General features: G+C 34.2%; 1 protein-coding gene across 2 annotated transcripts in view; it reads right to left on the bottom strand.

Moving 5' to 3' along the window:
- Nucleotides 1-24,054, bottom strand: part of LOC110806630 (zinc finger FYVE domain protein) — an 83,931-nt gene that overhangs the window by 33,050 nt on the left and 26,827 nt on the right. For both annotated transcript variants that reach the window (XM_088207174.1, XM_088207173.1), the window contains exons 9-16: nt 19,296-19,419; nt 14,084-14,179; nt 13,931-14,002; nt 13,299-13,436; nt 11,374-11,527; nt 10,885-11,252; nt 10,221-10,681; nt 9,813-10,148 (exon numbers count right to left, since the gene is read on the bottom strand). In XM_088207174.1, the coding sequence (XP_088063300.1) occupies nt 9,813-10,148; nt 10,221-10,681; nt 10,885-11,252; nt 11,374-11,527; nt 13,299-13,436; nt 13,931-14,002; nt 14,084-14,179; nt 19,296-19,419 (1,749 nt within the window). The remainder of the gene's footprint in view (nt 1-9,812; nt 10,149-10,220; nt 10,682-10,884; nt 11,253-11,373; nt 11,528-13,298; nt 13,437-13,930; nt 14,003-14,083; nt 14,180-19,295; nt 19,420-24,054) is intronic.

Raw genomic sequence — 24,054 nt, 5'->3', positions numbered from 1 at the left:
CAAAGAAAAACATATATAAGGTTCCCTAGATCCTCCGAAAGTTAAGAGGATACAAAAGTCTCAAAACAACGGATATAGAAAAAGAAAATCCGAAAGTGGACATATTTTCAACACTAAAAATATCTATGTAATGGAAATATTTATGTATTATTTAGTTATTTAGCTTATTTAGGAACTTGTCCCAATAGACTTACTATTGATATGAGTTTATTCTTTCATATTTAACTACGATTTGTTAGAAGATTATGTATGTAATTTAGTATGTAAAGATATAATAGTTAAATAGTCGTGTTATTAATTCCAGGGTGGTTTCTTTTTCTATACTAAGAGTTACGTACATATAGAATCCTTTCGCTCCATAATATACATAACATTCTTTCTATGCACTTGTACTATCTAGGACCAAGACAAATCCTCCTAAGCAAGTACAACATAAAGGACCAAAAGATGTCATCATAAGCTTTCTTAATGTCTAGTCTAAAAAAAATCCTCTTCCCTCAAATCTAATAATGAAAGTCATTAACTCATGCAAAATAAGTGCAATATGAAGATCTGGTGATTCACCACCAAAACATGTTGGCTTTCCCAAGCACAAGAGAAAACACTACTAATTATTTTTACCGAAACCTTATCTAAGGCTTGTAGATGTAAACCACAAAGGTACAAGTCTGAAATCCTTATCCACTATGATCACCACCTTAGAGATCAAGATAGTAATATGGAACTTTGAGAAGCCATAGACTTACCAACCTCGTCACATTCTTCAAACATCTTCATGACATCTCAAACCATAAAATCCCAGCACCACTCCGAGAAAACCAAAGACAAACCATCAAGTTTAGGAACTTCATACCTATTACAACTCAACAAATTTGCATAGATCTCTACCTCAATGAAGATACTCAATCACCAAACTCTCCTAATGCCCAATCAAAGCGAACTCAAGATCATCCGCATTTGGTATCCATGACTCATCCAAATACAGGTTCCTGTAGAATCCTTTAATCGCTTCTCTCCAATCATTTTCAATTCCAAATTTAGTCCCACTCTCAAGAAGTTTATCCATGAAATTTCTTGTGATGATAATTGATTATCTTACAAAAGAATTTAGTGTTTCCATTTTCCTTTCTCTAATCCAAAAAATTTTACAACATTGGGCAAAAGCAATCTCCCCCATAAGCATCCCATGAGCATATCCAACTTAGCTAATTGTCTTCTCTCTCCTCTTGCCTCCAAGAGACAATAGGTAGATATTTGTCCTACAAAGCTCCTCAACATCAAAGCTAACTTTTTAATCATACAACACCTTCTTTGTCTCTAACATCCATACTTTGGGCCATAAGCTTCTTTTAACAAAAGCAACCTTCTTGGAAACTGTGAAGCTTGCGAAGCCTAACATATTTAACTCCACCCACCAAGAACAAGCCAAATCTTTGAACCTTGCTACCTTAAGCCATTTGTTTTCAAAGTAGACTGGGGTGGCCAACCACTTTAAACCATGGAGATCAAGGCCATCATGGGGGTGATCCAAGGTGACCTAAGGCAAGATGATGTTGCACAAGAAGTTTTTAATTTGAAATAAATTTTCTACCAGAAACATTTTTGCAATTATTATGATTATTTTGTATTTTAGATTTACTTGGATTATCTAGATAATTATAGTAACTCTGTTTCTTTGAGAAAATATTTTTAAATATTACAACTTAAATATTGTAACTTAAAAATAACAACTCAGTTTCTTTTTAGGTAGACTTTAAAAATTACAGGAGCTAAATTTTTAGAGTATAAACTTAGTAACTACCAACAAAGAAAAAAGATAATGACGAACTAAAAATTTCTTTCTTAGGAGTTATTCCTTGTTCCCTCTCTTTTGTATTCATTCTTACTATTATTGTTCTATCCAACCTATCTTACTCAGTTTATTTCTCTCTATATTTATTCACCTTGATCTCTACTTTTATTCCTCTGTTTCTAAGCTAAATTCATTCTCTTTTTGAAATTTTCGCGGGACAAGTTAGTTACCTCGCAACTCGCCCTGCATCAAGACATCTTTTTAAACAAATTCAAATACAAGACTTCAAAACTAGAACTTAAAAGAAATATTATTAATTCTTGAGAAAGTTGCACGTTCTAAGATTGGCAGAGAAACTATCAGTCTAAAGGGGAAAGGCTAACTCTTATTAAGAGTACACTTTCCAAATTACCGATCTATCTTTTATTTATCCTTACTATTCATGTGAGTGTGGCAAGACAATTGGAAGCTACTCAATTCAAATTCCTCTAAGGTGATGTGGATGACAAATAGAACTTTCATCTTGCTGAATGGAAATTAGGCAAGGAACCATCCATAAGCGCGGTCTTGGTATTAGGTCAATGATTGAGATGAATAGAGCCTTACAAGAGAAGTGCCTCCAAATATTCATGAAGGAAAGGGTTAAGATTGTGGAGACGAGTGATCAAAGCCAAGTTTAGCACTAATAATAAGGGGTTGTTTACTTGACCTTCATCTAGATCTTGCAGAGTCAGCCTATGGAAGAAAAGTGGCATGGGAAGAAATAAGTTCCAAGAAGTTGCAGCTTGGAAGATCATATTATCAGCCATAGAGTGACGTTTTGGTTGGATGGGGAATGGTATTTTAAGGCATCACTTCTCTAATATCTTTTCTTTGGCACATAACAAGGAAGCTACAGTGACTTCCATTTCCAACTTGGAGGGGAATGAAACATGGCCTATTGAGTTGGCTAGAAACTTACATGCTTGAGAAGTTGACGAATATGTTGCTTTGTTCCAATATCTATTCCAAGGGGACCCTTTGATATTGGATGAATTGTGGTAGAAATTCAATTAGAACGGAATATTCTAAGTTAAGTCCCACTACATTCATTTGATGGCTAATGGTATTATTTTCAAAAACTTCACATTGCCTTCTTTGCATGGGAGGCGGCGCATGGATGTATCCTCATTAAAAGTAACTTGATCATAAGAAACAAGATCATGCAAATGGATGTTATTTATGTGAAAGAGTAATAGAACTAGTCCATCTTCTCCTATGATGTTCTTTCTCCTACCCATGATAGTGTTTCGCTCGCAGCCTCTTAGAGGGAATTGGACTATGGCTAGTTCAATAAAAGATGAGGTTTGGGCTTGAAAGAGCATTCGTTTAGGTAAGAGTTAAAACAAGAGTCCTAGCCTTATCCATTTGGCAATTCTTTGAGTCATATGGAAAGAAAGGAAAGAAAAAGCTTTTGAGAACATAAAACGGTCTTTTAATAAATTCAAATATTCTTGGTTTCAAACTCTAATTGTTTGTATCAAAGGTCATCTCCTCCATTCTTGTGAGGATTATAGGGGACTTGATTGACTCCTGATAGAATCTTAAAGTTTTTATATATGGCTTGCACCAATTAGTGCTTTCAATATTTGTTAAAGAGATGATAAATTAGATTAAAGAGTATAAGGCAAAATTAAACCCTTTTTTATTTATTACAATTTTTTTCTTCTATCAAAAAAATATGTATATTTAGGGCTACAATATTCAATAGAATACACAAAAAAGAATCATTTTTAACATGATATCAAAGCTCTAGGTTAAGGACACCCTAGAGTTTTTCCAAAGAAACCTAAACCTAGATTCGCCCTTCATAGCCAACCTAAATAAAACAAAAGCCTGAAAAACATCTCTGTTTAAGCCAGAACAATTAGCCATGCCACTCTGTCTTGCAAGATCTATTCTCAGCCTGCCATTGCTCTGTTTTGCGAGCCCTGTTTCAATCATCACTACTCTGTTTCGGCTCTGTTTTTGCGCACCTTACCTACTGCACACCTGCTCTGTTTTGTTCCTCTCCCATGTGCTCTGCTCCAACCGTAAGTGCTCTGATTTGTGCTCTCTTTCTGCCTTGTTTCGGTGTACAAGTTTGCTCTGTTTCCACATACAGATCTACACTATTTCCAAGCTCTGTTCTGATAAATTTTTGTGCACACATCAACTCTGTTTTGGCATAATTATGCTCTGCTCTGTTTCCATGTTCAGTTCCACTCTGTTTTGCGCAAAGTTCCTCTCTGCTTTTGCGTAGATCTATTTTTTCATAGCACTATTCTGCTCGGTTTTTAGTGACTTGTTATCTCTGTTTCCAAGCTCTAATCAGCCGCTATTTCAATCGGTCTTAATTGCCGGAAACCAAAAGATGTCGGAAGTAACATCCCAAAATATTAGAAGAATATATTCCCCACACGAAATATTCTATCAGCGAATTTCAGTTAATCCAGCTAGCTTATGATTCTAAGAACAAAGATTATTTAAATTGATCCCAATTAATCAAGACCACCTTCAAAGGTAATGGTAAATCTAGCCATCTCTTAGATTCCGAACCCCAATCCGGAGAGTCCACATTTGATGCGTAAAACAAAGAGGATTTTATAATTATGGCATGGCAATGGAACTCCATGGACCTAAAAATAAGCAAGACAGAGATGTTCCTGCCACACAATTAAACCATTGTGGAATACAATAAACAAAACCTACTCTAGAGTGAATGATGCCACACAACTTTATAACCTAATGGTCAAGACATGGTCCGCCAAACAAATAAACAAATCAGTAAATAAATATCCAAATTTATAATAACTAGTGGCAGGAACTGATTAGTACCACAGCATGACCATAAATTACTGTAAAAGATGAAACCAGATTTAAGAAATTTATAGAAAAAGATCGTTATTAATTTTTGGCATGACTAAATCTTGAATACAATCAAGTATGAATTTAGATTTTGGGAATAGAGAAAATATCATCACTCAATGAGGTAATTTTCATTATAACAAAGGAAGAAATTGGAGAAGGGTTATGCTAGAACCTCGCTTCATTGATAGATCAACCCTGATCTCACGAGATTCTAAGCGTCGTTAGAAATCAAAGGATGTGAGTCACCATGAGAACTCAACTTGAGGAATAGATAGCAAAGGCATTCTTCGGTGAACCTTTTGTAGTATTAAAAAAAATCAGACACCAAAAACTCTCTAATCAGTTTCATATGGCTAACCAACAGGAAGAAAAACCACCTACCAATCTCACTGCCTTCAAGGCCAAGATTGAATGACCACCATAATTTAATGTAAAAAATGTCATTTTTCATGGAAATCTAGAAACAGAAATCTAGATAGATATCCCACGAAATTTTGACAAAAAAATACCAAATAAGGCATGTAAACTAAAGAAGCATTATACGGACTAAAACAATCGGCAAGAGCATAGTTTGGTAAGTTCACAAAGGTAATAATAGATTTAGAATTTAAGCAGACTCAAGGAGATCACACTCTATTCAGCAAACACTCAGAGATAGAAGAAGTTACAGCTCTCCAAGTGTACATTGATGACATTATCATAACAGAAAACGATAAAAATGAAGAACTGACATTATGACAAGTGTCTGGCAAAAAAATTCGAAATCACAAAACTAGGCAAGTTGAGCTATTTTCTGAAAATTGAACTTATCCACTCTAATTTTGGGATTTATATTTCTTAACAGAAATATATTCATGATCTGCTAAAAGACACTGACAAGCTAGAATGCAAACCAGCTATCATTTTCATTAATTCTAATCATGAATTAGGAATAGCAGAGAAAAAAAAACCAGTAAAAGAAGAAATATATTAGAAATTAGTTTGAATATCGATCTACTTATCCCATATGAAACCAAACATCGCCTATGCAGTAGGTGTCATAATTCAATTCATACATAATCCGAGAAAAGTGCACCTACAAGAAGTCTATAAAGTACTATAATACCTAAAAAGATAACCAAAAAAAAAAGAATTATGTTCAAGAAGAATGACAACTTGCTCCTAAAAGCCTATACTGATAGAGATTATGCATGAAGAGTTGTACACAGAAAATCTAGTACAGACTACTATACTGTTCTTAAAGACAATCTACTTACCTGAAGAAATAAAAAACAAAAAATAGTTGCAAAGTCAAGTACTAAATCAGAATTCCGAACAGTGACACAAAGGGTACATGAACTAATATGGATGAAAATAAATTTAAAAGACTTTAGAATCAAGTGAAAAAACCTAATCTACCTATATTGTCATAACAAGTCAACTATAAACATCTCACACAATCTGGTGCAACACGATCGGATCGAACACATCGAGATTGATAAGCATTTTATCAAAGAAAATTTTACAACAGCCGAATATGAACCTCATACATGTCTACCATTTCTTAATTGGTAAATGTGTAACTAAAGACTTAAGCAATCTAACATTCCAATCTCCTATTGGCAAGTTGGGAATAGACAACATCTACTCTTTAACTTGAGAGGAAGTGTTAAAAAGAGAGTAAATTAGATTAAACGGTATAAAGATAAATTATAATTTATTATAAATTTCTATTTCTGTTCTAAAAAACCTATATATATATATATATGATTCTAATATTTAATAGAAAATATATAACAAAAACAAAAAACCATTCTTAACAATATCATATTTTATATTTTAAAAAAATTGAATTCTTTCTAGGGTTGGACCAAGTCCATTAGCTACCATTAAGAGAATGATTAACAAGGCCAACAATTCACCAAGTCCCTGAATTCTCTATGCAAGTTATGATGATATTCCTGGAAGACCTCCCAAAATCAACAAAGACCATTGAAATCTCCTTGTTGAGCCAAGGAAGCTCTCATTTCTCGCAACACACTCAAGATCCTCCCACAACATAGTTCTCTCAAATCCTTCTCTCTTTCAAAATATGGTTGCCACCTCCTCTAGACCAATCAAACTCTAGCACCTTAAAAACGAATAGAAAATAAGGTGATATGTCATTCTACCACTTTACAGGAGATTTCACCTCTCCTATCTAGATTTTTGGTGTCACCTCATCCTGTTGGAAAAGGAAAAACAAAAAGAAAACTTACAACCAGAGTACAAATGATATCAAACATTTACTCTTCCACCAATAGGTGAGTCTGAAGTCTTTTGTTGCTTGGGATGGTCCTTCATTAGGAAGCTTTAAAAGAATCTAATAATGATACTTGTAATGCTTTAACTATTTGTGGAGGTGTCCCTAGTCCATTTGTTGTAGGTTGCTAGTGGAGAAAGAATTTCTTGGGAACAACTTTTGTGATGATTAAAGATTTAAGCGAACAATAACCAAGATGTAACTTAAGAGCTTTTCTATTAGAGTGATAGACCACCAAATAGTGAATGAACAACCGTAATTGAAATGATCTCTTTGTAGATTTTTGGGATAGTACAACGGAAAGATATATATATATAGAGAGAGAGAGAGGGAGGGAGAGAGAGAGTCAAGGGGAGGGTAGGGAGAAAGAGAGGGACTTTATGCTCTTTTCAGAGGGGAGAAGTTGATAGACCTTATACAGTTTTGTCTTATAACTAGATGCACATTATACCTTTTTATAAAGGCAAAACCCAATAGTATCATGTTATTGTCTATCAAAATGAGCAGATTTTTTAGTTTTGTTTCTATTCATCAACAGCGAAAACGTATCATGTTATGTTCCCTATTCAAGAATCAAGTCATCGGACAATTAACAATAAAGTCGTTTTCTAATAAAGGGTTAACACCCTTATTTTTATTATGAGAGTGACCTATTTTGTGAAAATAAATTACATCTCATCAAAAGCGAGTTGCGACCTTAAACCTCATGAGAGAGAGTTCTAATCTCATAGTTTAAGATAAATTATAACTTATTTTTATTAATAACAAACATAACCCTTTAAATAGATATTATCATTTTTATTTAAAAATCATAATATAATTAGAAATCTAAGTCTAATAAAGAATACTCTACTAAAATATTAAAAATTCTATATTATTTTGAAATTCAATACTATTTAAAAATCCAATACTAATTAGGATTTCATGTTCACTATTTAGAAATCCAAAACTAATAGAAAATCATATGTTATTTAGAAATCCAATACTAATTAAGATTTCATATTTAATTGAACTTCAATCTCTTATTATTAAGAAATCTATTACTAATTAGAATTTCATGTTTAATTGAACATCGACCTCCTATTAATGCCCAACAAATGCGTTCATATCATTACTCTCCCCTTAATCTTCAAGTTTGTTTTCAAACTTGAAATGTGGATACAATAGGCTCGTTGGTCTTTTTTGTTGCTCAGAACCAGTGTTGTGTTTAATCTCGAGTCAGAACAATTATTTACATTGGTGACCTAAAACAAACGGCTCATCACAATTATAACACAGACTCTTTTCTATCATCTTTGTCCTTATTAGTATCTTTATAAACGGGATGAAGCGTTACCAGATTATGTCGTAACATTGGTATCCTATGAAGTCGGTGTTTTTTGAACTGAGTTTTTAGATGTGGTCATGGTTGAGAATGGTCATTATAATTGTGGTTGGGCATAACCCACAACTGTTGTTTCCTTTCAAAACCATTGTCCATACTCATTGCGTGCACAAGAATGGTGGGTGATTGCATCTTGACCTCTAAACGGAGAGAATCGATCAGTCCTAATGTGAATAAACTGACTTTCTTATCATAGTGTACCGTAATGACTTGGGCCAACAGCCTTTAAAACTATCGTTGACACTCCTCAACCGAGCCCATTTGCTTAAGGTTGACCACACTCAATAGGTTGTTTTGCACAGGTGATCCAGACCGTAGGGTACAATACGCCATGAATGTTTTTATATTATATGTAGCTCATCTTGCTATAGCAACAGTACCAAAGTTGGGCTTCTCCTAACATGCGAAAAGCTGCTAGATTAACCTTATCGAATGCAGCGGTCTGCTGATTAGTAAAAAATTGCTCGCATCAATAGAGTTATATCAAAGGATCTTATGTCCCGTCGTAGGTAGGGAAGTCCAACTTGGTGTTGCGTGGGATAATTCCTCAACTTTCTAGCTTTATATTTACAGTTCGCGATTCCAACCGATTGTCAACAAGACTAGATTGGACTATGTGACTGTTGTCGGCTTCTGTTCCACCCTCAAAATCCCTACTGTATGACTGTGCAGCTATCTTAAAAAAAGTCTCCATCTACTAAGATAGTTATTGCAGCTTAGCATCCATTTAGACCTCTGATTCAGCTATCAGATTTTTCATTTCCTCGAGCAATCCTTGCTCGCTCATGGTATCTAGTTCTAATACCAAATTGTTATGCTCTCTAGTTAAGGATCGAGTCATCAGACGATTAACAATAAAGTTGTCTTCTAACAAAGGGTTAATACCCTTGATCTTATCATGAGAGTGACCTATTTTGTAGAAATAAATTATAACTCATCAAAAGAGATCTACTACCTTAAACTTCGTTAAAGAGAGCTACAATATCATAATTTAAGATAAATTCTGATTTATTTTTATCAATAACAAGCATATCCCTTTAAATAGAAATTATAATTTTAATTTAAAGATCTTAATTTAATTAGAAATCTAAGTTTATTTAGAAATATTCTACTAAAATGTAGAAAATTTTATACTATTTAGAAATGTAATACTAATATAAAATCTTATACTATTTAGAAATTCAATAATAATGGAAAATCATATACTATTTAGAAATCTAATAAGTAGAATTTCATGTTTAATTGAACTTCCACCTCCTATTATTTAGAAATCTAATACTAATTAGGATTTTATGAATAATTTAACTTCAACCTTCTCTTGATGCCCTACAAATGCGTCCATAATATACCAAGTATGAAACTATGTATACAAACTAATGAAACGCACGTCGGAAGGCACTAGAAAGCAGATGTACAAGAACATCATCAAATCAATGAATTCAAAAAGAAGTAAACAACACCAATACCTCTCCACAGCTTTCTCACAAGGGTCTTCATTTTCCCAATCAAAAGAAAGGAATACCCGAGAGTCACTTTCAGCAATATCAGTTGCAGAACCATGCCAAGGGTCAGGAAATGCACTATCTTGACCGTCTGTCAAGGTTATTGGAATGTTACTGCTGTCAACAATTTTATCTTCTTCTGACTCAGAGTCACTGTCATGCTCACGAAATCTCTTAATTGCAGCTCTTGGTTCAGGCTCAACCATTCCTTCATCCTCTTTTTGTTTAGCTGTAACAGCAAACTCAGAAACTCTGTGAAGATTTGTTTGCATTTGTATCCATCGATTCAAAGTTGGGAACCTGTAAAAAGATGCTATGTTTAGATATCTTCGGGTAAACATTCACTTCAGTTCTCCATACCACTTATCTTACCTCTCAGATTGATCAAGCGCAAACTCATAAAACAACCTGTCAGCATCAGGTGCATGAAATAATTCATCGTTCAATGAGCTGGATATAGTAGAGTCACTACCACTGTATAATATAGTGCTCCCAAAAACACAAGCTAAGACAGCTCTTACTGGTGATATTTTAACCAAATGCTTAACTATATCCAGCTGTAGTGGGTACAAAGGCACCCCAGGAGTTGCTGAGGAGCGGGTGTAACAATTAGGCTTAGCTTCTTTTGAAGGGGAGAGCACTTTATTTTCTGAGCAACTACGAGAACAGGTAGGAGTGACTGGAATGCAGGCCCATCCATTACCAGACCGTGGAGGATAAACCGGTGGTACACAGGCTGATATCACTTCATGGACAAAATCAGCAGACATAATTTCAGCTATCTTCCCAGCTGCATCGGTGCTGCCTCGATCAAAGACCAAACGAGTTAAAAGCTGCAATAAACAACAGTAAAATGTAAGTGATTCTCTGGTAAGTGCATTCCCCAATTAATTCGTCCTTATTAGATCAGAAGATTACTAATTTATTCCAATGGAATTAGGCAAGAAATGCCTTCAAGGAAAAGATAAACCAAAAAAAGAATCTCCTGCTCTGAAGTATCAAAGAGCACCTTAAGCACAGGCAATAAGATTCTTACATCTTTGGGCCACTCATATACAAGTGAGAAAAAGTTGAAATCATGGGTTGTATCTGTTCCATCTACAATGTCACCAATTGCAGCTATGTGGAGAATAAACTGTGATAGGTATGTTGTTGGTTTTGTGCTTAATGGACTAAACAATCTCTTCCCAGTATCTCTCATATCATAAACAACAGACTGCATGCTTGTATCTCCAGCAACTGAAGTTAATGCTGTCTGTTTGATAGCCTTTAGCCCAAGCCCAAGAATGCCATCTTTGTCAATATTTGATACAACTTTTTGATCCGTGTAGGAGCCTTCCCCTTTAATAAAATTTATCTCTGTTTCTTCATCAGCAATAGCTCTTGCTAGATTATGAAGCTTCCCTAAGATTTAAGAAGATAATGATACATTAAAACCACTCAAACCAAATTTTACCAGTACAGCACAAGAATAGCAAGTGATTCCAATTTAGAACCTAAAAAATACAAAAGCAACAGGAAGTACCACTTAGGAACTGTCTCTTGCCCATATGAGCATCTTCAATCATCTGATGAAGCATTGCAAGAGCACGCTCCCTTTGTCCCTGCCGTTGAGACTCCTTAGCAGATGGAACAATGATTTCACCAGACAAAATGGCCTGAAGAGCAGGAGGGTTATCCTGAAGAATGGATAATGCAGCAGGATCAATAAGCAGGAAAAACCTTCCTGTCGAGCATGTCAAACACATAACATAAACCCAAATTGAACACTGACAACCCTGATAATTCATTTCTTATTCAATTCCAAATTAATTCCCAGATCTAATTAATGTTTAATTATACGATTTCTTATATTTAAGTTATCACTACCCCTACCTTGAGTTCCTTGGAGGTGAGAAATTAGTTCCTATTTCTCAATTTAGAAATTATATTCCCACTCCACCCCCATGAAATCTTAATTCCCACTTCCAAGAAATTCAAAATGGTAACAGAAGGAACTCAAATGTTGTAATTGTATAAATGACTACATATTGCTAGGAAAAAGAACCATCAGGATCTAAGGATAGAAAGAGTAACGATGACGCAAAACAGGAAGATTCTAAAATGAACATATTTGAATAATAAAATATATGATGCAGAAACAATAAAGGAAAACAAACGTTTTGGTACTTCTATACCAAAAAGAATAGGAGGATTTAATTTCCTTTCATAGTCTCAGAAAATTTTACAATAAAAGGAAATAGCAAGATCTAATTTCCTATTGCCAAGTATTTTCCCAATTCTTTCTACTTTAACTTATTTTTCTATCTTTTAGGTTTTTTAAATTTTCTATTTTTGCTATATTTTGGTACCTACATAGAAGGGAACTTAACATAATTATTAAATAGACTATTTATGATTATTATTCACATATTGAGATATTGTATTGATTATTTTTTTCTTTTAGATCAATAAGAGTTTGGGAGATGGATTTCAAACAGCTGAGAGTTTGATAATGTTCTGATCTAACTTCTGTGGATAATGTTTATCACTATATATCACAAAGAGTTTGATTCCCGTAAAAAGCACTAAAGCCATTTTTGCAAATAAGGATAAGTTCTAACTTTATATTAGTTTGAATATACACAATTCTACGACTTTTTTCTATTTAAGTTCATCCTCATCCCCACTTTGAGTTCTTTTGGGGAGAGAATTCAAGTCCTACTTCCAAATGTTGATATTATATTTGCAATCGCTAGGCAGTAGTTGATAGGGGTGAGCGAACCTGGACCAGACTGGACTAGACCATATTCAGCTCAGGAGATTAGGGACCAAAGACACTGACCTGGTCCAGTTAAACAAAACTTTTTTTGAGATATAAATGAATTACTTATATATGTATATATAAGAATATATTTTTAAAAAAATCAGAATATATTCCATTAACATAAAGAAGTCGATGTTGTTAGTGAAGATGCTAGTAGCAATTAATGTATATTTTTAAAAAATTAAAATCTTGGTCAATTCGATCCATTTCAGTCCCGTCTGTCTGGACCAAAGTGATACCAATCTAATCTTCAGTCCAGATATTTTGCCACCTTCAGTTTCCACCAGTTCAGTCTGATCTATGGAGGATATCTTACCCACACCCAGGTTGGGCTTCATAATACATTTCTCCTTCTAACAAAAATGATCCCTTATTTCAAAGGGGTTGTGAGGTGAATTTGCACTAATGTTATTTTCTTTAGTTTTGCATTCTTTGTTTTTTTCTTTATTGAGAATGCCTTACCTTTCTCTAGATTGTACTCTCTTTCTTCTTCAACTAATATTCTTCTTTTATCAAGAGAGGGATGTGGGGAAAATGAATATATGACAAAGACAATGAGCATAAGAGGTGGAATAGACATCAAGTTTAGTTAATATTGTAAAATCCTTGAACAAGTATAGCAAAATGAGAGCTTGCAATTATACCTGTTCTAGCAACTCATGCAAGCACTTAAGGATTCGACGTGAAACAGAAATAATTCCGACTTCATGAATCTGATCCCAGTAAGTAGAACCTGCCTTTGGAGAACCTCCTGGATATATTTCAGATAACATAACTTGAGCCTGCATATTATAAAGGTCAATGCATAGTGTAATGACAAGCCCCTAAAAAGAGTTTGCACAAGAAAGCCGAAGGAACTCCACATCTTTGTGTACGTATATATGTATACACCGAAAGCCTATAAAGACGCACTTAAAATAATCGGATTGCTTGGAAAATACCTCAAGAAATCAGTAAGATCATCATCCACCGAAAATGAAAATCAAAGTCGTTTCCTTTTTGCAGGTTATGGATTGGCTTTGTTATGAGGACAAAATCAAATTGATTATAAAAGACAAGTTGCACTAATTCAGTTGAACTAATAAGGATGAGAATAGACTTGTAGGTGAGCAAGAGCTATATATATTTTGACTGTGTATTATGACAGTAAAACATCATTTTGCAGATTATAAAAAAAATACTAACAAATTGAGACAGCACCAACCAGAAAGGAAGAAAATGTGACAACTAAAAACGCATCAAACAAGAACTTCAAATTTCAAATATAGATGATTGCCTGATCCAAAAGTTGTTCGGACATTTTAGCTGATTTTGCAGAAGTGGCAGCAACGTCAATGCAGAGAAGAATCTGGCATAAGAAGAAAAAGATTAAAATTTCTAAAATTAAAAATAAACAAAAATTGTGGGAAGTTGGCAAAGCAACACTAACCGCAGACAAAGGACCTAACTGGGAACGCAAAGAGGAAAAATCCACATCTTGTACTGCAGAAGTCCCATCAGCAGCACGAGAAACGACATCTTCCACCTGCAGAACAATGTAGATCAGCCAATCATTCCCATGCTTATTGTCAGACTGAGCCACTATAGCACACGAGACAACCAAAGAATACTAGACTCTGTTTTGCCTGGCTTGTGCAAATACTTGTGCTGTAAGCTACTGAAAGTGCTGTGAAAATTTGCTTTTAGTAAAAAACAATTTTAAAATGTACCCAGCATAGTGTTTGATAAAAGTTTAAAAAAAAATGTTTTCAATATAAAATATGATATTATATTTGGTTAACTATCTAATAAAATTAATAATAAATATTTAAATGACAAAAATACATAAGAACAAAAGATTAATTATATTAAATATTTTAAAAAAAATTAAACTAATAATTCAAATTATCTTAAAATATTTTTTAGTTTAATTATTTTATTTATTTTGTTCAATATAAATATTGGTTTTTAAAATCATTAATATTTAATGAGAACTTTTCAAGATTTCAAAGACAAGCCCAAAAACATCAAATATCTAAGACCAATTCTCCATGCCAAATCACAACGCAAAAAAATGTAATATGAGTTGCAGTAGCTCTGTAACACATCACAAATACCTTTGCAAATAAAGGACAATTCAGTCGACAAACTTGGAGCTAATTATTAACCAGTTTAATTGATTCATTATCCTTAGAAGATCCCCAGATTTTTACACTTGATTGTAAGGTCAAATTTCCTAATAGGCACATGTTTTTGTGTAAAAAACTGATCATGCATCAGTAAGAACGAACTTATTCCTTTCAACATGCAGCAGAGCAGTCTGCTCTCTGATTCTTATTTTTTTCAGCTTCATTGTTTAACCTTCTTATTATAAAACCTTCAGTGCTTAACTAGAAAAGTTCATCAGCCTTCATTGCTGATTATTGCCAAAACATTCTTCTTCCACTTCCTTTTTTTTGTGGAAAATGACTAACTTCTCTAAAAATTCATCACACCTTGTGACCAATATCAAATATCTTCCAAATCAATCAATATTGGAACTGCAGAACATTGATCGTTCATATCAGCTAAATGTAGGGGAAAGAAACCATCAACAATTGTCACATATTGTGCGAACATATCAAAAGGGAAGAGGAAATTTAAGCCTCCAAGTGGAAACAGTCCAGAACCAAAAAATCCCAACTTTAATGCACGAAACGATAAAGATTTTGTGGTTATGTCTTGGTTTTTGGAATTCCAGCAACATGAATCAATAGGAGCTTTATATTTCTCACAACCACTAGAGAGACCTAAAAAGCCATTTGGCTGACGTACTCCAAGACTTACGATATTTCTCCTGTCCACGAAACAAAGACTAAATACACCACATTTTCAGCAAAAGAATACTGTAAATTCATGAAAGGTTTATGATGAATAGATCATTAGCATAATATTAAGATGAAATGTAGTGAGGATGCTGTAAGCCAAGAGTTTTGTCGAAAAAGAAAGAATCTTCCAATTTCTTGCAGGTCTTAATGCACAATCCGACAAAATGAGCATTCTACTATAAACGGACGCTCACCCCCTTTAAATAAGACTTTTCCAAAACTTTGTGCTTAGGATAGCAGAAGAAAACTTGTGCTTAATTCTCAAATAATAGACAGCCCAGCCATATCCACAAAATTCATGGATGATGCACTCAAGGTAATCCATAAAAAAATGGTAAATTAAGAAATAGAAGATTAGAGTGCTCTAACCACTTACCCAGGAAGGAATGTGCACATACTCTAAGAAGTCACACCTGCCATACAAAGGAGAATTATCTCCATAGAAAAGCTCAAGTTCGTAGCCGAAATGGGAGGTTTAAAGCACATCCACAGAGCCAAGTGCAACTCACAATGAAGAAGAATCCTCTTGAGAAACCGTCAGCCCACAACATGTTCAACCCCAATAACAACATTTTTGAACACTAAAGGAGGAGGAAATTGAAAAACTAGAAGATCTTCTCAATTCTCGTTGCTAAACCCAATATTGCTTGCTCGTTGGATCAATCAGGTAACTAACTTTTGTCTTATCTTTTTAGTGCCTAAAATTCACCTCCCTCCCTCCAGTTCTTGTCCTGTAGACTTGGTAGACTCATAACATGACACATAGCTTAACCATATTCACTTTACATGTACTCCATTTCACTGACAAATGGATCACCTTTAATAGTTGTTGGACAAGGGACAGTAAAACTAATGACTCCTTTTCTTTAAAGAATATATTACATACCCCAAAATTTATCCACTAATCTTGTATCCCTTCACCAACTCATCATGGACTTAAACCGCATAGCGATTTCCTTTTCTACACTTTGCATTTTTGTATCAGGTAAGATGGAGGATGACTGGATTTGCTAGAGAAAGAAATGGGCATTACTAACTTGAAAAGATGGGTATAAACAAGGAAAACCAGCTAGCTCTTTCCGCCATAATTAAAAATTCTTTATCAAATATGTGAGATTTGTTGGGCCACTTCTGCCTTGTGCATCCACATTTTAATTTGTTTAAGTGTGCATCTCGTCCAATTTTTTAAAATGTAAATATTGGAAATTCTATGAGGTACTTCATTTGTCGGCTTGTAGACATTATAGCTAGAACAAAATAATAGAATTTTTGAAAATCGTACATTTCCGGCTCAAGTTCTATGGGAGAGTATTACATTTCAGCCTTCCCAATAGGCTAAGGCCCTCAGTAAGTTAATGATAGATCTAGTTCTCTATTACGCAAAAACTAGGGATAATGATTTGTTAATAAGGAAGTACATCAAGGTGTTAAAAGAGAAAGTAAATCAAAGTGCTAAAGACAAACAAAATTAACGTGTTAAAGATGAAGCAAATCAGGTAAAATGATATAAGGGTAAAATTACATCCTTATAATTAATTGTAATCAATTGTCTTATCATTTTCTGTCCTGAAAAACTTGTATATATAGAACTGTAATATTCAATAGAATATATATCAATTAAAAACCCATTCATAACATTATACCAAATCTTTGAGTTAATAATTTCTAAACTCTTTTACAAACCCGATTAGGCATTCAATGTCAAAACTTTTTAAAAAAAAAGGAAAGACCTTTTACAAACCTCATGTTGAAAGTAAACAATAGATTCCACCTAATGAAGAGTAATTCAATGGATCCTCAAAAGGCCAAATAGCCTTGACCATAAACTCCATGTCAGATAACAATGCAAAAAAAGTCATGTCACCTTACTCCATGGACACGTAAAGGAAATGTTGTAAAGATAACTCAATTTGGTCGACGCTTTTGTAGTAACTCGTGGGTATCAAGCATAGTAAGAGTTCTTGTCCATATAAAAGCACCTTAATCTTAGAGGGGACTCTTACACGTCTAGAACACATTAACACAAGGAATATGGGAGCTGGTAAGGTGTGTAGCCAAGTGGTGAAGAAAGGAGTTACTAGTATATAGACCAAAAAGGATCTAAAGACTCAAATGTCTAAGAATGATGATGGGTATCTAATATATGCAATAAAGCGATTAAGTCCTCAGTCGCCCTATTGGTCAGGCTACAAGAAAATAAAAATTCCAGGCAACATCATTATGGATCACAACAAACAAGGAATGGGTTTATCATGTCTAATGGAGATGTTGTATAGACATGGAAATTGAGCATCAAGGGATATTTCGAATCCAATGGTCATCCTGTAACAGGACTCCGTTGCCATTGCCAACCTTTAGTCAGGTGGGGAAGGAAAACCTTGTGCAAGTGTGATATGGCTTTCCAAAGGCTATTAGACAATCCAAATCTCCCTACAAGAACATCCCATCTATTTCGACAAGCACCATGGATACTCGTAATAGTTTGTATTGTTTTCCTTTCCTCCTAATTCTAATTGGTATATAGAGCAATATGATATTTAGAATAACTTTTTGCATGGTGACCTAGAAAATAAGGTACTTATGGAACCTCCACTTGTAGCTAATGAGAATCTTAGTAGCAATGAGTATACATATAGAAGAAAGCAATTGATGGCTTAAAGTGATTCTATAAAGCATGGCTGGCAGGTTCTCAAAGGTTACATTAGAGCCAACGGATGCATTCAACTACAAGGATAGTCATAGCCTTGTTTATCTGGATAATATCATCGTAACAAGAAATGGACAAGCCAAAAGAGAACCCCTCCTTAATTCCTAGTTACGAATTTGAGATTAAAGGACTAGGAAAATTTAAGTATTTCCAAAGCATTAAGCGGCATACCTCAAAGAAAGTCTTTTTATTTCTCAACTGAAATACATGTCGGAACTCCTTAAGGAAAATGGAATACTTGGCTCCAAGGCAACTAGCATACATATTAAGCTTAATTATAGGTTGGGTGACTAGGAAGATGATATTGTGGTAGATAGTATAGGATATTACAGGTTAATGGGGAGATTGATTTACTTATACCTCGACAGGTTGGATATAGCTTCTGTTGTGAGCATGGTAAATCAATTCATGCATGATCCAAATGAAAAACACTTGCAATAGAATTCTACACTATTGCATCAAAATGAAGAATTTATCCCCGTACTGAACTCTAGATTGAAGGGTTCCCTCTAATTAGCCCTAAAACCTTAATTTTACTTATTCCAATCTTAGCAAACCATGATTGATCCCAAATCTGGGATAATAATACTATCACACAATGAGAAAAGAAAATGGTCTTAGGTAAGAAATGGAAAATGATGGAACTCATCCAGTCACCTTCCTGCCATATCTAAATATCACCAGTAGTTGAAGAAGGTCTTTTCTTGGTCTAATCAAACAACAGGAACAGCCACGGGCCAAAGCCTTAACCTCACCTTTTCCCTTGGTAGTTGATAAAGTCAGAACATGCTTAAGAGAACAACCCCAAGATGGTGTGCCTAGGTACAGCAACAATTAAAAGAAGCTAATTTATTTCTACGAGAATCAATAAACAATATACGCTACAGCTATGAAATCACTAGATAAATTGCAAGGTCAAGATAGAAAAATCTAAACAAAGATAACTACAAGTAGAAATATATCATGTTTAGAAACCTAAAAACTCTCAATTTCAAAATTAGAGAAATTATCAATTAAAAAAAAATACAATGTGGAGAAACAATAATGTGAAGAAATATTTGAAAGATGTAGAACCAATTAGATCATACTGATGCTTTTCTAAAGGCAGTATCCACCCATTCAGCTAATTCAAGGGTAGCTCTGTCCTCAGCAGATAATGAAAATCGATGAACTGCTTCTTCTCCAATATCATACTTTGCCCTTTGCATGCAACTGCAGCATAAAAGAACCTCATCATATTTTGTTTCCCTTTTTTACTTCAAAAGGTCTATAGCAACTTCAACATGCACACTCCAAGAAGTATTAAATAATGGATCTCTGGCTATAATTTAACAAATAGAACATCTCCTTAGCCATACTGAACACAGGTCCACCATATAACAAATAGTCTACCAGAGAACAGTCTCTCAATTTAATAACAATCACGATCTATAGGAAAATGGCAATCACTATGTAGAGCCAATGAAGAAACTTAGATGAATAAATGCATTACTTTTCAATAGCACACATAGTAACAGGAGCACCAGAAGAGACAGGGATTAATTTGTCAATAGCTAATATGGTTACAGAACCAGAAAAAGACATTTGCATCATTTCCCGGTAATTTTGAGCTATTTTCTCTTTCTCCAAATTTGATGTCAACATCAAAAAGATTTTACAGGCATTTCGATAAAGTTAATCACCAAGGATTTGAAACCAAATACCTATATGACATAGAAATCTTTTCTTCGGAAACAAAATAGAAACTAGATTGAATGATATGAGTCTGCAACATTTTCAAATCAAGTCTACGACTTGCCTTCTTCACCTTCATTAGTTTTGGCCTCAACCGAGCACTAGACTTCGTAAATTGAGCAAAAAAAACCCTCTTTAATCTTATTACCATGTGTATTTTTTGGACCATTTTAAGAGAGAGAAACAAGAGCTTTGAGGATATTTTGTTTCCTTTTGCTAGAACTTGAGGTTCAAGATTACAATATCTAAGTTTTTTGTGGACAGAGAGAATCTGGGGAACCTTGGAAACCTTTTAGTTACTGATTTTTTTATAAATCCCATGTATTTGTTTCCTTTTGCTAGAACTAGAGGTTCAAGATTACAATATCTAAGTTTTTTGTGGACAGAGAGAATCTGGGGAACCTTGGAAACCTTTTAGTTACTGATTTTTTTATAAATCCCATGTATATAAGTGGCACTAGTTCATGACTAAGTTTATTTTGATGATATTTCCCCTTTTATCAAAAATAATATTGGAGACAAAGTAATCTTTTTCTTTATTAAAAAAATAGTACTTTTCTAAGTATAAATCATGATCAGAGAAAGAAGAGAGACACCATTGAGGACAAGACATCCTCTAACTCACCTTTGAAGTTGACAAAAAACAAGAATAAACAGAAACATAAAATCTATTAAAAAGATTGCTTCCCAATTCTTCTGCAATATGGACAACGAAATATCTCTAAAAAAGTTACGTTCCTTGGGCCACAAAAAAAGCCAGAAAAGTCATTTTCCATGTAGAAAAAGTATTACCAGGAATCAACAGGAAAAATACATATACAAAAAAATAAGAAACCCTCCTCAATAAATATAAATGTAAAACAGCCAAAAACACCTATGGTAACAAAATGATCACCTCCTAGTTCTGATGAAACTCAGAAATCGCTGAACTGGAATAATTCCCATGAGCTTTAGCTCATAAAATGGTCAAGAACGTTCCCCTTTCCTACAACTCATGGATAACAAGCAGTGGTCCTACAATATCCTGTGGTTTCTCTCAAGCCATATGGGCCACAAACCAGCAAAAGTAGTCCCTTTCCATAGTCGCTTCGCCGCCTCCCTAACCCCTTCACCGTGGAAACACAATCTCATAAACCTCTTCAAACTATTTGGAGGAGTTAACCAGCTTAAACCAAACGGGTTAATCATTCTCGTCCACAATTTCTATGACCTCACAAAGAATGAATAAATAGAAATCCCTTTCGTTATTCACATAATGCGAAGAGGATTGAGGGTCACATGATAAAGTTCCTCTTGTTGGAGGACAGGGCAGACTATAAAGACCATCTATTAAGTTGGCAGATGAGCAGTAAGTTCAAAAATTCAGGAGGTTGGGGATTGGGAATCTCATATGAAAGACATATCTTTATCGGCTAAATGGTTCTAGCGCTTCCTGAAGGAACCGGGCTCTTTGTGACATAGAGTGATCAGAAGCATCCATGGGAACAAGAGAGATGGCTGGGATCTCTATTTATCTATGGCTCAAATACTACAAAAGCCAAAGGTTCCTCGATATTCAAATATTTATCATACACCCAAGCTATTTTCTGCCACAATCCAAATTTCGTTCTGCAAGACTTCAATCACGACTTTTTTCGTGATTTTGATTTATGCATTTAACGTACCAAATCAAGAATCAAGAAGAACTCGGAGTTTGAAATCAAGGGCATAAGATAGGCATTAAACAAATAAGGGATAGATTAACTGAAAAATTGGTCACCAATCTTGTATACAGGAATTGGGAGGTGCATGGGTATGAAAATCTCGAGCCTTCTGGAATCACAGCAGCTGAATAATATGGCTGACCGGGTGACATGGAAGATGAATCAAAATGGTCAGTTTTCTGCAAAGTCCTACTATTGCCATCTAAGAGGGGAAAGGCATGTTCCAGAAAATACTTTCTCAGCAAAACGGATTTGGAAATCAAGAGTGTCACCAAGAATTGTTTTCTTAGCCTAGGAGGCTAGCTGGGAATGTATATTAACAATTGATAAGCTGATGATGAGGGGACATTATCTTGTTAACCGTTGTTACCTATGTTTGAATGCTGCAGAGACATGTAACCATCTCTAATTATGGTGTTCAGTGACTTGTGTGCTGTGAAGCATGGTGTTTGGCCTCTTAGGTCTTGTTTGGATGATGGTTCAATAATGATGGTATAGTTTTTTCATAGTTTTTCTTCTATTTATTTACATTTCCAAACACATGATATAGTTTTGTAGTAGTTAAGTCAACATTCTCAAAACCATGATTTTTTCTATTTTTTCAAACCACCAATTCGGTGGTTTTATGATGGTTTGATAATTTTTTCTCTTTATACCCTTAATATTTTTTATAATTTACAGCATTACCCTTCTCTTTAATTTCTTCTACCAACACTTTTTCTTTATTCTTCTTCTTCTTCTCAAAATAGAGTTTGTGAAATTGCAGCACTACACTCAGGAGCTTCTATATTTTTATATATTTTATTATATATATATATAAATTTATATATGTATATATGTATTTATATATGTAATTATATATAAATAAATGTATATAATATATATTATATATACATATTTTATCATATATATGTATTTATGTTTTTACCTACATATTATACATGTATATAATATTTTAATTATAAATATAGATGTATATAATATATTTAATTGTATATATATCTTTAATTATATATATATTTAATTATATATATTTATATAAATCTATATTTAACACTATATTTTTTTTTAATCTTTTCTCTTTTTATTTTTCATTTATTAGTATATACAATAAAATAGAGTCAAAATAGAAAATTTGTTCAAATATACAATCATACCATCCAGTCAATCTAAATAAAAACAGTTGACACTATCAAACACTAATAAACCATCATCCAAATATGATTAAATTTGAACATTAATAAACCTTACACATCTAACCGTATCCGACATTAATGAACCTTCATGTAAATCATTCAATCAAGGCGTTAGAGATGAATTAAGTGATGTCAAGCACTGTTAGGGAGGAAATATGAGCTTGAGGTGGACTAAATAAAAGAAAAGACTGTATTAATTTGATTCAATTGACAATTTTTTTAGTTATTTGAATTGAGAAGAACCTTAGAGCTTTTGAGGGAAAAGAGATTTAAATGCATAGATTGAGAGATAGGTAGTTTCACTTTTTTTGGATCTATTTTATTGGGGCACGACGTGATTAGGGATGAGCATTTTGAGCTTGTCATTGATACTCTAACTCGATTGTAAATTTATTGTACATGAGTGGTACCCTTTCGATAGAATGTTAATATACATATTTTATACAATTTATTTATAAAAAAAAGATATAGATTAACAACCTCTCTCCTTTCTCGCTTTCTCTCCCTCTACTCTTCCTCTACCTTCGCCTCGCACCACTCAAACCTAACTCCTTTCTTCCACCTTCACTTGACACGAAAGTCAAACACAACAACCTCGGACCAGAATGCGCAGTGGGACCAAAAACTTGAGCTACAATGTCGAAGGACCAAAACAGAAAATTCTTCCTGGTCGATAGGAAGTCTTTCGACGTCATTAGAAATGGGAAACTTTTGGATGGATTGAGACTTTGTAAAAACGGCAAAGGCTTTAGGGTTACGATATCACTAGTTAAGAAGGAGGTTACATGGCTTGTCGATTCGCTCAGTGGTTTTTACTGGTACAAAGGGGGTGTAATGTGGGGAAAGAAACTCATGGGATGTAACCGTACATTATGGCTCGCCCTCTATTGGAATTGGAACGGAAGATTTTTAGTACTGTCAGAGCAAAAAGGAAAGTTCTTTAAATGACTACTCTTCCCATAAGGAGTCCAGGCTGGTGGATGGTGAAGATTGATGAAATCTGTCTTTGAACTGGCCGACATCCCATTGGTGCATCCTTAAAAAAGATACAAACTTCCGTCCTGCCAAATCCCAATGGATGCGTCTTGCAAATCGAGCTCGCCCCCTCTATTGTCTATGTCATTTTGTTGTACCAATCGTAATCAAAGCTTTTGTGTCAAAGTAGTAACCAACAAGCAAAAGACTCTTGGAGTTGTTTCAACCTGAATGAGTTT

The sequence above is a fragment of the Carica papaya genome, chromosome 7, assembly GCF_054855325.1.
Source record: "Carica papaya isolate Zhongbai chromosome 7, ASM5485532v1, whole genome shotgun sequence".
Classification (NCBI taxonomy): Eukaryota; Viridiplantae; Streptophyta; class Magnoliopsida; order Brassicales; family Caricaceae; genus Carica; species Carica papaya.
Note: the sequence above shows the minus strand (reverse complement) of the source record. Positions and strands in the feature narration are given on the sequence as shown.